The sequence below is a fragment of the Homarus americanus genome, unplaced genomic scaffold (genome assembly GCF_018991925.1).
Source record: "Homarus americanus isolate GMGI-L3 unplaced genomic scaffold, GMGI_Hamer_2.0 scaffold824, whole genome shotgun sequence".
Classification (NCBI taxonomy): Eukaryota; Metazoa; Arthropoda; class Malacostraca; order Decapoda; family Nephropidae; genus Homarus; species Homarus americanus.
The window spans coordinates 3,430,286-3,446,455 of record NW_024719328.1 but is presented as its reverse complement, the minus strand read 5'-3'; the positions used below and the strand labels follow the sequence as shown (position 1 = coordinate 3,446,455).

Genomic DNA, 16,170 nt, shown 5'->3' with positions numbered 1-16,170 from the left:
AGCAGTCAACATTTTACGCTTGTGGGCCTGGGTCGTCATCACAAGAGCGTGAATCACTTAGGTGGTCGTGTACTGTACTGTTTTTTGCAAATGTTTCTGCATAACACACATGTACTGTACCGGGTTCATTACCATTGTCCTCTGAAGTTATCAATGTAATTATTCAGGTTTTGGGGTGTTGTGCTAGTGTACTCTTCACCTTGGCAGTATCAAATGATGCCAGTAACCCCCAGCTGTAAACCACTCATAAGAGAGAGGTACGGTGCCCAACACCCACAGGTTGTGGCAATTTTTCATCATAATTATTAGTGACAAAATAACTACAGAGTACAGTAGTGCCCTAATGACATTTATACTATATATTAAGAATTAAAACGTTTTCTGATCCAAAGACAAGGTATCATGTATATTCACACCAAAAAACTTCTCGGACGCAATAAGCACAATGCAATCTGAAAATGAACGAAGAATCTGAAACCATTCCGAGATGACAAACCCCATTCTGCTTATTCTCATATCCATCATGCCCAGGTGTTGGAGAATTTTTTGTTGAGAATATCGTGGTGTTTAAGTACTGTATACAGTATAGGATTTTGAGTTTCCCTTCACACACAAATTGCAAGGGAGCACTTTACTCTGTTTTTGTTTACTTTTAATATTAGCAGAGGACAAAACTTACATGCACTTCCATTTTTTCTTTCTCATTATAGGTAGGTAGAAGTTGGTTATTAAAATTCATTCTTGGTCATTTGTAGTATTTAAGGTACAGTATGTCGGTGATAATATAGTGGTTTTATTTTTTCCACAGGTTCCATTCTTGAAGGGCCTGATCCTACTAATCTGAAGCCTATGGTTGAACAGGCAATGCCAACTTTAATTGAGGCCCTGAGTGATTCGTCAGTCGTGGTGCGAGACACAACTGCTTGGACCTTGGGGCGTGTCTGTGAACTGATTCCTGATGCTGCATGCAATGATACGTACCTAAAGCTATTGCTGGAAGCATTGGTTCACAGCCTTAAAGGAGAGCCTCGGGTTGCATCAAATGTTTGTTGGGCTCTCAGCTCTCTAGCAGAGGCTGCATATGAGCAAGCTGACACAGGTGAAGTTGATGGCGAACCATCTACTTATTGCCTGTCTGCATTCTTCGACCCCCTGGTAGATGTGCTGTTGCAAACTACCGACCGAGCAGATGGCAACCAGTGCAACCTTAGAAATGCAGCTTATGAGGCTCTTATGGAACTTATGAAAAATTCACCGCTTGACTGCTATCCAACTGTACAGAAGACTACCATGATTATTTTGGAAAGGCTGCAGCAAGTTCTACACATGGAGTCTCAGGTTCAGTCCCACAACGATCGTATCCAAGTTAACGACATACAGTCATTGCTGTGTGCGACACTACAGTCTGTGCTCCGTAAAGTGACCCCCGAAGACGCTCCAAAGATTAGTGATCCTATTATGGCTGCTTTGCTACAGATGTTCCAGACCTCACAGGGCAAGTCAGGTGGTGTTCAGGAGGATGCACTTTTAGCTGTCTCTACACTTGTTGAAGTACTTGGACACAATTTCCTGAAATATATGGAGGCTTTCAAACCTTATCTGTCATTGGGCTTAAGGAATGTGGAGGACTTCCCTGTGTGTTCTGCAGCTGTGGGTGTCACAGGAGATATATGCCGGGCTTTGGGGGATAAAGTGGAACCCTTTTGTGATGAGTTGATGTCTATGCTTGTGGAAAATCTTGGGAACAATAATGTTCACCGAAATGTTAAGCCATCAATTTTATCTGTATTTGGAGATATGGCTTTGGCTCTTGGGCCAAAGTTTACTAAATACTTGGATGTTGTCCTGCAGATGCTCCACCAGGCATCTCAAGCACAGGTTGACCGCACAGACTTTGACATGTTAGATTACCTTAATGAATTACGTGAAACGTGCCTAGAAGCTTACACTGGTATTGTCCAAGGCCTGAAGGGTGATGGCCAAACACCTAAGCAAGAAGTCCAGCTTCTGCATTCACATGTGCCACACATGATAACATTTATTACATCAGTTGCAGGAGATGACGAAAAATCAGACCCTGTGGTTGCAAGCTCAGCGGGACTCATTGGGTAAGTTTTTGTATATACAGTATACATATATACTGGAATTGATTTGATTCATTGCTCTACTCATTAGTGGTGACTACTGTTTATGAATATATTGGTCATTTGGTTTGCACTAAAATGTGGCCACTTGGATCATTCCAATTCCTCCTGTAGATTAAATATTTGGTGTCATCCAGTACTGGATATCTTAGTTTTGGAATTATAAGGTGCTACTGCATCAAACATGAGTCAGTCTAAAACAGAAAATATTTGAATTATTATGAAATTTGCATAGTTTTACTCATTTGATATTGTAGCCTGATTTCATTACAGTAATGAATAATTTATTGCTGCCAGGGGTCACTATGGTTGACTGCCATCATCTCTTGATGCAATATGGATTTACTGCTCTAGGTACTGGACTGACATAGTACGGTAGAATTTATACTTAAATGTTCCTCCTTGTTTAGAAGATTGATGACTCGTTTAGTCCCAGAGTACCAGACACGGTTGCAGGGACATGTTTCACACACACGCATGGTTGCTTTAATTATTGATGTATTACTTTCAGAGATCTTTGTTCTGTGTTTGGGGCAGACATGCTGCAGTTAGTTGAGACAGATCCCATCACCAGTCTACTCTCACAAGGCCGCCGCTCTAAGACATCAAAGACGAAGACCCTGGCCATGTGGGCAACGAAAGAGATCCGTCGTCTTAAAAGCAACAGTAGTTGGTAAGTACACATATTAAGGTAAAGTATAAACTTGGTGGCAGGTGGTCTTGTGGGTTTGTGATAAGCATTTGATTTCAGTTAAGGGTAATGTACTTTATTGGAAAGGTAATTTTTAGTGCTCTCAAACAAGATTTTAAGCAGTGCTGCATTCTGACTTTTCGAGAGCTTCTGTTAATGAAAAGATTTGGATGTTAAAGACAAATCTTTGCCTCTAAAATAGTCAACAGAATTGTTGTAAAAGAATCGTCTTATTGTCTACAATATATTAAAGATGACCGCTCTCCTCTGTAGGTTACACCACCAAAACTGAGAAATAAACACCACACTCAAATTACATAAAGACAACATATTTGTCCCTTCTGCTTGTGTCAACTTATGGCTTTGGCATGTCATGTGTGTCTCCTCGTCAAGTTAACCCTAAACCAAAATCTAAATTGCCACCGAGTAAGATTCAACCAGAGTGTAGAGTTGTTATAATTAAGCTGCTGAATGAAAAATGGAGGTACACTATATATGAAAAAGATATAATTCTTTTGAACTAAATGTAGTAGTTTTATTATATTTTGTACCATACGTAACATTAAGGGGGGGATGGTCCATGTACGCATGTTCATGGGTCAGGAGATATATTTGTTTGGGTTATGTATGGTGTCACCCCACAGCCAATACATTTTTCTCCTTTAGATGGTTAACCTCATCAGTTGAAGTTTGCCGTGGCGACGGCTGCCATTGTCTAGGGAAGTTCCCCGTGCTCCATTTGAGTTAAAGGTTTACGAGTAACCAATTGATGTCCTTGACACTGCTCCCCTATACTGTACTTCTCTCCTGCACCGGTTTACAGATAATGACTGGAAGACAGCATGCTATGACATCTTGTGCTGTTTAAGACTCGATCACTGTGCTATCCCATAACATGGTCCCAGAGATTGGATGGCTATGTTTTGTGACAGTGATGATAATGGTAGTGATGGCAGAGGAAGAATATGAAGTGTATACTGTTCTTGGTTATGTTTACATTCTTCAGCAATGGGGGAAAACAAACCATCTTTTTATTGTCTTGTGTATATTGGAGGGGGTAGGGAGTCGTTAGTCACCCGTTGCGGGTTAAAGGGTGTAAAAGTTACTGTACAGAAGTGAAACGTTTACAAGAAATGCCTTTGGGCAAGATTACAGATTTTCTCACTCTTGTCAGAGAAACTCAAGTGAAACTTGAGTGGTTCCTCTCAAGGTTTCTAGTCATACATTTTAGTGATCTTATGACTTGTGATGGGCATCTTGAATTATTGTTCCCCCTTTTTTTTTTTTATCTCTCTCTCAAGGATGTAACATCACCATCCACCTTCTATGGTCATTTTGTATGCCTGTGTGGGTTAGCTTGATTTCAGCTGGCTCCCCTTCCCGAACTTGAGCCCACTTTTACATAGTGGGAACTTGGCATTATACATTTATGCAAGAACAGCTGGCAAGTTAACAAGTCAGATGAATCACTGGAAATAGCAGTAGTGTATTTCTCCCCCATACACAGTATTATGGACACCATTACTGCAATAAGGTTTTATAACCATGTCTTGGATCAATCAACTCCTATGTAGTCATGAAATCTCTGGATTGAACTCCTGCACTGCTGTTACCAACTATTGTATTGTATTAGTATTTTCTTCTGAATTTGAGATGTGTGTACTATTGCCATGTGGTTCTATGTGTTAGGGCTGTACATATGATGGATTAGGTGTGTTCAGTAGTTTCCTAATGACAACTGGCAGGTTGGTTAGATAGCTGCTGCTGTCTGGCATTGGCTTGATATTCAACCAGTGTAGATCAATTCATTGATATGGTAATTGTATACCAGATGCTAAGTATAACCAGAGGATATTTTGGTTCTCAAGAGGATTAATTTGCTGCGAAACTTTAGGAAAGTTTCACATCATGTGTTAAATGGTGTCTCACCTCAAGCGTGAAAACATCTTCACTAAATATGCACTTTAGGGTTTATTATATGTTCAGTGTTGGACCTATCACAGTTGATATAAAATCTGGTGACCTAGAACTGTGTTGTTGGCGGCAACTAGTATTATTGTTATTCTTAAGAAGTGCGGGAGAGATCAAGAAGTGTCGTCAAATCTATTCACTGGATGTTTTGATGCAGGAAACAGTATTGTGGCAAGGAATTACACAGACTGCTAGTACTGTATGTGATATACTACAGTATACGTGTTTTGTAGACAGGTTCTGTCGAATGTAATTGTCAACAGAAAAGGTATAGTATGTAATGTATGTAAAGCTCATTAGAGCAGTTCCTGGAAGTATTGGGGGAACTAGGAAAGTGGTGTTTTCCAATGAATGTGCAAAGCTGGAAATTATTCATAAGGCCACAATTTTTGCATGTTTTGAGGGCATTTTGCTGCACTCAGTTGAGATGATGAGGCTCACAGATGACGGCAGTACTGCACACGGCTCTTATAAATGGTTGCCAACTGTTCATATATTAGGTAGGACCTGGCTTTGAACACGAGTCCAAGCATCATTGAAATAACTTGGATAAAGTTTGTTCAAGTAAATATATGGGTAAGGATGATCCCTACATTGTCAATACTATGCTATGGTGGATTAACGGGTGTTGGTTTTACTCTGGTAGCTTGTGCTCTACAGGTGAGATGGTTTATTGTTGTTTGACATTTATAATTTAATTTTGTGTGGTGGGTGAAGTGAAGGACTTGTAGAGGCTGAATCATCTTCATAAGAGTAAATAAAGTAGTTTGTAACAAGACATTATACTCACTGCAGTTGGATAGAAAAGACAGCCATACCAGAATAATTCTGAAAATAAGAACTTCTGCCAAACTCGTATGTCATGGAAACATTGAGAACTAACTATGGGTTTAACTTAACCTTGTAAATTCATTGGCTGGTAGATTGGAGGTGTGGAAAGACAGGAGGTTGCCTGCTGCAGAAGCCATACTGCTGATTGACTAAATTGCTATTGTCAAGGTGTTGGTTGAGAGTACAGTATAGCAATTGTTAAAGTAAGGTAAATTGGGTAACACTTAGAAGGAATAAGTTTAACACATTTGGAGCTGGTTGACTAGGGGAGAATGAACTGCAATCATTGTCTGAAGAGGGTTTCTATCTGAACATGAAAAAGCACTTAGAATATTTCCAGTGACCTGGAAATTTTTCATTCAGTCCACGATGATCACAAAGCATAACCCTCTTTGCTTTTTCCTGTGGGAGTTTGTCAGATGTGGTCTACAAGACCAAGGTGGCAAACTTGCACGTTAAAGCTCCCCAAAAACTGACACACAATCAAAATCCAGATTGTTGTGCTGGGTTATATATACTATAATATGAGGCGCTCTGGGCAACAAGACCAGCAACAAATTGGTTCCTAGTGTTTTTATTATACCAAGATTCTTATTTTATAACTGCTACTGCTTAGCCATGTCTTCTGGCATTATTTACTCTTGTCTCTCGTCTACTATATACTAAAGGTACTTAGCGCTTAGCTGCTTTTGTCAAAAATATGACGGAAGTAGAAGGTTAACGGGGGCATGCAGCTGAGGTGTGTGGGTATAGTCGGCCAAATAAGTACAGAGACCCAACAAATACAGTATAGGGTAAGACAAATGCACAGTATATAAAAGTACCTGTCACTCAGTGAGGCCTCCAATACCTGTTTCTAACATTACTCATCACCTCTTACCTGTACATTATTACCTGATTGGTGTCCCTCTCCCATACTTGTTGGGATCTGGGAATTTACCCCATGCTTGTTGGGATCTGGGAATTTACCCCATACTTTGGGAATTTACCCCATACTTGTTGGGATCTGGGAATTTATCCCATACTTGTTGGGATCTGGGAATTTACCCCATACTTGTTGGGATCTGGGAATTTATCCCATACTCGTTGGGATCTGGGAATTTATCCCATACTCGTTGGGATCTGGGAATTTATCCCATACTTGTTGGGATCTGGGAATTTATCCCATACTCGTTGGGATCTGGGAATTTATCCCATACTCGTTGGGATCTGGGAATTTACCCCATACTCGTTGGGATCTGGGAATTTATCCCATACTCGTTGGGATCTGGGAATTTATCCCGTACTCGTTGGGATCTGGGAATTTATCCCATACTCGTTGGGATCTGGGAATTTATCCCATTCTCGTTGGGATCTTGGAATTTATTCCATACTTGTTGGGATCTGGGAATTTATCCCATACTCGTTGGGATCTGGGAATTTACCCCATGCTTGGTGGGATCTAGGAATATACCCCATACTTGTTGGGATCCAGGAATTTACCCTATGCTTGTTGGGATCCAGGAATTTACCCTATGCTTGTTGGGATCTGGGAATTTATCCCATTCTCGTTGGGATCTTGGAATTTACCCCATGCTTGGTGGGATCTAGGAATTTACCCCATACTTGTTGGGATCTGGGAATTTATCCCATTCTCGTTGGGATCTTGGAATTTACCCCATGCTTGGTGGGATCTAGGAATTTACCCCATACTTGTTGGGATCTGGGAATTTACCCCATGCTTGGTGGGATCTAGGAATATACCCCATACTTGTTGGGATCCAGGAATTTACCCCATGCTTGTTGGGATCCAGGAATTTACCCTATGCTTGTTGGGATCTGGGAATTTATCCCATTCTCGTTGGGATCTTGGAATTTACCCTATGCTTGTTGGGATCTGGGAATTTATCCCATACTCGTTGGGATCTGGGAATTTATCCCATTCTCGTTGGGATCTTGGAATTTACCCCATGCTTGTTGGGATCTAGGAATTTACCCCATTCTTGTCAGTCTGGGGAATTTACCCCATACTTGTTGGGATCTGGGGAATTTACCCCATGCTTGTTTGGATTCGGGGAATTTATCCCATACTTGTTGACCTGGGGAATTTAACCCATTCTTGCTTTCTGATTCAACCATCCCATGCTTGGGGATCTGGGAATTTAATTCCTATATAATGCTAGATCTGGGGAATTTATCCCATGCTGTTTGGGGATCTGTGAATTTACCCCATTCTTGTTTGATCTGGGAATTTATCCCATGCTTACACCTGGGGAATTTAACCCATTATAATTTGGCTTAGATCTGAATTTATCCCATACTTTTTGGGAATTTAACCCATTCTTGTTTGGATCTGGGAATTTATCCCATACTTGTTGAGATCTGTGAATTTACCCCATGCTTGTTGGGATCTGGGAATTTATCCCATCCTTGTTTGGATCTGGGAATTTAACCTATACTTGTTGGGATCTGGGAATTTAACCTATACTTGTTGGGATCTGGGAATTTATCCCATACTTGTTTGGATCTGGGAATTTATCCCCATACTTGTTGGGATCTGGGAATTTATCCCATACTTGTTTGGATCTGGGAATTTAACCCATACTTGTTGGGATCTGGGAATTTACCCCATGCTTTTTGGGATCTGGGAATTTATCCCATACTTGTTTGGATCTGGGAATTTATCCCCATACTTGTTGGGATCTGGGAATATATCCCATACTTGTTTGGATCTGGGAATTTATCCCATGCTTGTTGGGATCTGGGAATTTATCCCATGCTTGTTGGGATCTGGAAATTTATCCCATACTTGTTGGGATCTGGGAATTTATCCCATGCTTGTTGGGATCTGGGAATTTAACCCATTCTTGTTTGGATCTGGGAATTTATCCCATGCTTGTTGGGATCTGGGAATTTAACCCATACTTGTTGGGATCTGGGAATTTACCCCATACTTGTTGAGATCTGGGAATTTATCCCATACTCTTGAGATCTGGGAATTTATTTTACCGAGTACACGAGACGACAGGACAGATCATGAGATGGTGGATCTGCTCGTTAAGCAGAAGAGAAGGGCAAATGATAGGAGGATCACAGTACAGTACAGTTGGGCAAGAAAAGGTGGTGAAGAATGCAAAAGAACAGAAAGTACTGTAGGTGGAAAACACCTCATCAAGGGGTTTTATGGAGAATGTGAAGCTCTTGATATAAATTAAGAGTAAACTATGTGGAAATGCCAGAAAAATACATGAGTTTGATAGAAGAAATTCACGGGCAGCAGATGTCATGTGAATGTTGATGGCCAACTTTCCCCAGAATTCAATGTTGAGAATGGGGTGCTGCAAGGTAATGTTTCGTCTCCATTGCTGTTCTCTGTACACGGTGATGAAGGAGACAGTGGATGATAAAAGAGAATGAATCGACAATAAATACCTTGCAGACTTGGACTATGCAGAAGATGTAATACTGATGAGCAGATCCATTCAGAATTTGTAAACTATGGTTAGCAGACTGGAGGAAAAGAGCAGAGGAGCTGGATTTACGATTAATGTTAGAAAAACAGAGGTTATGAAAACAGACCAAGAAATTGAAGGGAACATTCAGATGGAGGACTAAATTATGGAAGAAGTTCCTGTTTTCAAATACCTGGGGACACTAGTCAGAAACGATGGATCACTTAAAGATGAGTTTCAGGACAAAATAAGAGGTCATCAAGTTATGGATATATTGGGCAAAGTGTGGAAGTCACACACTAACACTCCATACCAAATGATATTATGTACTTCACTAGTAAGACCCATTTTGGTATACGAAAGTGAATCTTGGTATGATAATGATAATATCCAGAAGATTCTTAACTTTTGAGAATAAGGTATTGAAAAGAATCATGAACATAAGATGGTGTGATCATATTAGATACGAGACAATGAGAGAAGTCACAAATGTTCCCTATATCTATGAATGGCTGATGAAGAATAGATGGAGGTGGCTGGAGCACGTACTGTGTGTGTGTCCGGATAGAGTATTGAGAGAAGAGGGGGAAGACCAAGGCCTACATGGATCCCAACTATAAGAAGGGAGACAGAGGACGAGTTAAATACAACCATGGAAAGGGTTCAAGATTGAAATGGCTGCCGTTAGAGGTGGTAACGGTAAACCGAAAAATAGGGGGGGGGGATAAATATGAAAAGGGAGATGAGAATAATGTGTAATAGATAGAGATGGGCTGAAGTGTGTTGAGGAAGGGGAGCTGGGAACATGATTTGATTGTAAGTAAACTGGGGAATGGGAAAGCACCAGGAATGGATGGTTTCTCTGTTGAAATGTTGGGGATGGAAGGTGGGATGATAGACTATATTATAAAAAAAAAGAATGGGTATGAAATAGTTGATCAGTTTGTATTTAAAAACTATACAGGAATAAATCTGTTGAATACACCAAGAAGTGTATGCCTAACTTTTTTACAACAAAACTTATAAGGGAAGGACATTATGGGATTTGAGGAGTACTGAAAATATTTGGGGTGAGGGGAAATATAGAGCTATCAAAAGTTGAGACAAACGTATGTTGGGAAGAGAAAAACTGAATCCTAGAGAAAGGCGTAAGTTTTATGGTCGTGTGTGTGTAAAATACAGTACTGTTTACTGTTATATACTGTAGAGTATATGGGTGGTAATAGCATAGGAAAGCAGGAGTGAGATACTTGAGTCACCCATAAATACAGCTGTGTATGATGTTTCAGTAGGTTTTCTTTAGATGCATGTACAGTGGAACCAGTTATCTGGCACTCATGGGAATTGAGAGGAACCGTAGAGAGAGATTTTCCAATAAGTCCAACCTCACTCTTAGTACTTATTCAACTATATAAATGATCTGGCTTAGAAAGAAAAAATATAAAACTAATACTCTTACAGTATAAGAAAAATGAAGAGCATGGGTGTGTATGTGTGAAAACAGTTGGCTATTACTGCTGTGCTAACCCGTCATCCCAGCTGCCTCGTCTATTTTTACACGTAATGAAACTATGAAAGTTGTGGAAAAATCATTACAATACTCTAATTCTGCTTAGAAATAAAGAAAATCTAAAACTATAAAATAAGAAAAATGAAGAGACGTTGAGCTATAACTCCCTGGCCACGCTACCTCCTGATGTGATGTCACACAGTGCAGCAGCAGCTACACATCTGCGAGTCAGCTGGGTGACTGCCCGGCTAAACTGTCATGTTGCCCAGATGATGGTTTGAGTGTGGAAGGAGCCTTTTTTTTTTTCAATTAATTCTGATATTGTATTTTATGATGTGCTATGTATAAATTTTATTGTTTTTCGTCGCAATGAATATGGCCGCTCATTGACATTGTGTGCCGTATTAAAACTTAAAATTCAAGCTGATTTTGGAGGAATTTTAAGTATTTCATTTGGGTGCCGGTTACCCAGACTGCAGATAATGGAGGTTCTACTGTACGTTGGTGAAGAGAGTTAATGAAACAATGACTCTTACAGTATACTAATATATGTATGTACAGTAAATATAAAATAAGACAAAATGAAGTGGAAATGGAACTGTGTGACACTGAATAACACAGGTGACGGGGCTGGATGGAGTGTGACAGGTGACGGGGCTGGTCGGAGCGTGACAGGTGACGGAGCGTGACAGGCGACGGGGCTTGACGGAGTGTGACGGTGGACTGAGCATGACAGGTGATGGGGCTGGACGGAGCGTGACAGGTGATGGGGCTGGACTGAGCGTGACAGGTGATGGGGCTGGACGGAGCGTGACAGGCGACGGGGCTGGACGGGCTGGACTGGCGTGACAGGTGCGGGGCTGGACGGAGCGTGACAGGCGACGGGGCTGGACAGAGCGTGACAGGTGACGGGGCTGGATGGAGCGTGACAGGCGACGGGGCTGGACGGAGCGTGACAGGTGACGGGGCTGGATGGAGCGTGACTGCCTCTTTGTAACAGTATGCAGTTTCATCATAACTCCCAGATATAGGTTCATTTGCTACTGGGTTAATAAAACATTGCAAATTAATTAATTTTCCTGGAAAAAATTGAACCCTGTATGAGTTACAGTATTGTTTGTTTACATGAAGAAACAACTGACCAGCCATCTAGCCCTGGCATCTGCCTGCTTCTTATTTATTTACATACTGGTGTCTCGCAGAGGATGATGTGAGAAGGGAAGGAGCTGTTTATATAATATACAACTAATTTTTTCTTTATTATTTTTTTATGGAGTGAACTGTGAATAGTCAAAACCACAAATGGCAAGGGTCTTCTTTAGTATGTAAATGAGAGTTCAGTCAGCTTGTGTATGAAGATGATGCTGTTACAGTAGTGATTTAGATGAAGTTATAGATTTTATTTGAGTTTGGAAGTGCTAACACAAGTGATGGGGGGGCCCGACATTTCGTCAATTGTTGGTGGTGGTGTGTGTGTGTGTGGATCATTAACTACACACAATTTTATGATCGGGAGGTTTCAGTTGTCTGGATATATATATATATATATATATATATATATATATATATATATATATATATATATATATATATATATATATATATATATATATATATATATATATATATATATATATATATATATATATATTGGTCCCAAGAAAAAATAACACACAGGCGACTTTGGTGGATGAACTGTACTAAGTGGAAATAAACATCTTTATTTTGTGAGCAGTGTCGATGCAACGACCATGTGACTTGAGTTTTAAATACTTAATTGTCCAGACAATATTGAAACAAGGTCATGCATTTTAAGCACTGCTACAGCATCACATCAGAACTAGATGTATGCTTTGGCCCCTGTTTTTGTTAAGGAGCTGTATCCCCCATCTCCATATATTTAGGTACAGATGCACAATTTTATTAGTAGTAACTGCAACATTTGCACACATTCGGGATTTTGTGCCTGCATGCACGCACACAAACATTGCTATGGTCTCTTTAAGAGAGAGGTTTTACCAAATATTGCAGTAACTGAAGTATATGTTTACAGGAGCAGTAAAAATTATAATTTCAGGTAACAAGTAAGCTGAGTTGTATATCACAGACCCACAGATCCAAGGTTTTATTACATTTCTTATATTATGCATTTTCCAGTGAACAGATGCAGCATAGTATAGGGTTAATAAGGCATTGTCATGAATTAATTAATTTTTCTCTGAAACTACACAAGTATGTGCTAAACTAATGAATGAGCTGTTTGATTGTATGGTAATTTCTGGTGATACGAGAGCCTTTCTTACTATAAACTGTGTGTGAGAAATGTATATTTCTTACTTCAGTGTGTCAACGTGTGCCTTTGGCAGTCAGGAATCTCGTGTTGCTTTGTGTACCTGATCAAGCAGTTTCGGCGCCACTTAGGGAAGGTGAAGGAATTAGTGTAGTGAGTGGCTGGAATACGTCTACAAGTGTCATCTAACTGGTAGTAGCCCCTAACTTGGCTTTTCAGATGAGTGCCGAGTTTAGTCTGTGGTGAGTCGATGCGGTGAGTCAGATGCGGTGTGTCTGCATGGAGTGAGGGAAGAGCGTTGCCCGGCTGTGGTGAGTGGTGACCGTTCAGCGCATGGGTTGTGTGGTGAGTGGACAGACGAACGTGGACAATCGCAAGTGCGGCAGTTTGGCCGAATGCGATGACGACCGGATGGCCTCGGAAGAGTGTGGAAATAATTGAAGACTTTTAATAAATGACGGGAATATCTTTTCTAGGCGACTGTCAGAGCTAATTAGTTCCAGTGAATCATTCCAGCTCCCAGGAAAAGATCTGCCTCAATTGATCTATAAAGAATATAAGCTTTTCCAAAGTAAGTCCTATTTCTTAACTATGGTTTTAGAAAGCCAGTCCTTTCAAGTGCCTTTTCGTGGGAATGAATGGTGCTGTAGCCGTGAGTCTTGTACCCTTCTGGTAACAATCCATCTGCTATACAGAAAAGATGATATAATAAAATGTCCTCTGGTTTCTAATCAAGGGTACAAAGGATTTTTTTTACTACGACCCCTTCCATTCTGTCAGTAAGATCATTCTACTTTATAGGCTGGGCATCTCTGCTGCATTCCATAGATGTTTACAAGACCTCTGCTTGGCTGTTTATATTCAATCAGTATTTCTTAATAGACATTTGAAGGAACCTGGTAAGTTCCTGAAATTGTTAAATATATATATATATATATATATATATATATATATATATATATATATATATATATATATATATATATATATATATATATATATATATATATATATATATATATATATATATATAATATATATATATACATATATATATATATATATATATATATATATATATATATATATATATATATATATATATATATATATATATATATATATATATATATATATATATATATATATATATATATATATATATATATATATATATATATATATATATATATATATATATATATATATATATATATATATATATATATATATATATATATATATATATATATATATATATATATATATATATATATTTATATTCAGGCACTTGTAAATATCAGAGTGGGATTTGCAGTTAATCTTTCCCTGTTAATATACCTCTTCAGTTATTCTCTTTAATTCTTTGGTGACAGCACTTGTGTGTTTAGGGCACTAGAATGGGATAAGGCTGTACAGTAGTAGTTCTGTTGATGGCATTTTGAGGCAATTGGGATCAAATCTTTAAATCTATCTGGCCATAATTATTTCTCTGGGTCTCTCAAATGATTGATGGTAACCCTTAATCGCTCTCGGACTTAGCAATAACAATAAAGTTTTGACCGGGTTACCGTTAACCTCGTGATTCATAGTTTTCAAAATGCAAAAGTGAATATTCCCCGTTAGCTTCTCATGAATGATGTATAAAACTGTATGCTGCTGTGCCTGACCATTGTGATTTGAACTACAGTGTTTGTAACAGTATCAGCCATGTTTGGTCTTAGAGTTCGTTAGACAAGGCCAGTCTAATCAAGTGTCATAAAAGTCTTTAAGTTAGCCTTGTCAATCTGCAAAAATTCCTGATTGCTGATTATGTTACAATTTGTGTGTTGAAGAGCCCTAAATGTGCAGTGTGACATGAGGCAAGAAGTCTGCAAGTTTCTGGAAGATTATTACTGTAACCCTTGGCTTGGTCAGCAGTGTTGACAACTTGTGTGAATGGATCATGGTTATGGGTTAAGGTTTTCTTCCATTAACTTATGGGGTTTTTTAGGTTTGGTGCCAAATTCCCCATTAAATGGCTTAAGTGGTACAATGGTAGAAGGCATTATTCAACCAGCACTGGTTGTTGGAAAACTAGATCCATCTTGAATTCAGTGTTAGACAGCATAACATTTGTTTTCAGCATATTGTTGATTGAATATTACATAATAGCTGTGTATTGAATGCCAAGATTTTAATGGAATGTTGTAACTTTTAACATTGTTCAAGAAGGAACTGGTTTTGTAAAATGCCTTACATGATCACCATGGAAGGGATAAGTTTACTGCAGTCCTGTGACTGGTGAATGTTTGACTGTGATAAGAGGCCCTGTGTGATATGGCACTCTGTAAGCATGTGGTGCAAGCTATGTTCAGTCCAATATTGTTAGTGTTCAAGTGTGGTATCCTGTGACAAGATTATCAAGAAAAGGTCAAATGTATGGCAGACATTAATAATAGGGTTCCCTATGTGTGATTCAGCTTGGACTGTATATGGAGCAGAAGGCATGCCTGCAGTGCTTCTTCTTTGCCATGTGAGCACATTTCCCGTGTGTCAGAAATCACAGGAGTTTGATGGTGAAGTCTTGCCATTCTCTCCTGGGTCTGTCATGCCAAACCCTCCAGTAACATGACTCAAGTGACTGAGGGTGTGAGTGCAAATTTGTCGTTCTTGAAGGACGTGTGACTGTGATACTGTGTTCCTCTAGTGCAAATGGTATTGTGCGAGTGTGTACATTCCACCAAACGGTGTAGTATTAGTGTACAGAAAACAAAAACAACACAGAAGCTTTACAGATGAACCTGCTACACAAGTTCACAGTTTAGCTGACGTAGTAATGTAACTTGTTATTGCCTCTAAATAGATGAGCTTTGTGTCTGAAATTTATTCACTAAAGTTATTCATGACATATACTTGATCTACTTTCAGTAAGTGTGGACAAACCTAGTGTATATTTTTTCACAGTCCGTTATATGTTCATTTATTACTTCTTTTGGTACTGTAAGGCTAATCATTTTTCTTTAATGAACCCTGTACTATATTTACCGATGCAACAATTTGAATAAACAAGTTTGTGAGAAAGTGGGGTTTCATTTCAGTCCTTGTTTTCTACCTGGTCAGAAGACCATATTATCAACAGTTTACTACTATCACAATATTGACTTTAGTGTGCAAGTTTGTAACACTCAACAAATGCAGAAGGTGAAAATAGTGTTATAAAATTCCTTGTGTTGCCCTCAAGAACACACACAACTGAAATGGTAATTAAGTTCTCCCTCTTTACCCTACCCTCTCCTCCCCATGGTGCTAGTCTCCTGCTT

The 16,170-nt window shown here is 39.3% G+C and overlaps 1 protein-coding gene across 3 annotated transcripts in view; it reads left to right on the top strand.

Annotated features, from left to right (window-relative positions):
* The window catches only part of LOC121860010 (importin subunit beta-1-like), a 28,547-nt gene extending 14,764 nt beyond the window's left edge, over window positions 1-13,783 (top strand). Inside the window, exons 9-11 of one of the 3 annotated variants that reach the window (XM_042357026.1) lie at window positions 809-2,108; window positions 2,656-2,817; window positions 13,088-13,783. In XM_042357026.1, coding sequence (XP_042212960.1) covers window positions 809-2,108; window positions 2,656-2,817; window position 13,088 — 1,463 coding nt within the window. In that variant the 3' untranslated portion in view covers window positions 13,089-13,783. Of the gene's footprint in view, window positions 1-808; window positions 2,109-2,655; window positions 2,818-12,920 lie in introns of all 3 variants that reach the window. The other 2 variants (XM_042357025.1, XM_042357024.1) reach the window with 2 other exon arrangements.
* Window positions 13,784-16,170: the final 2,387 nt, after the last annotated feature.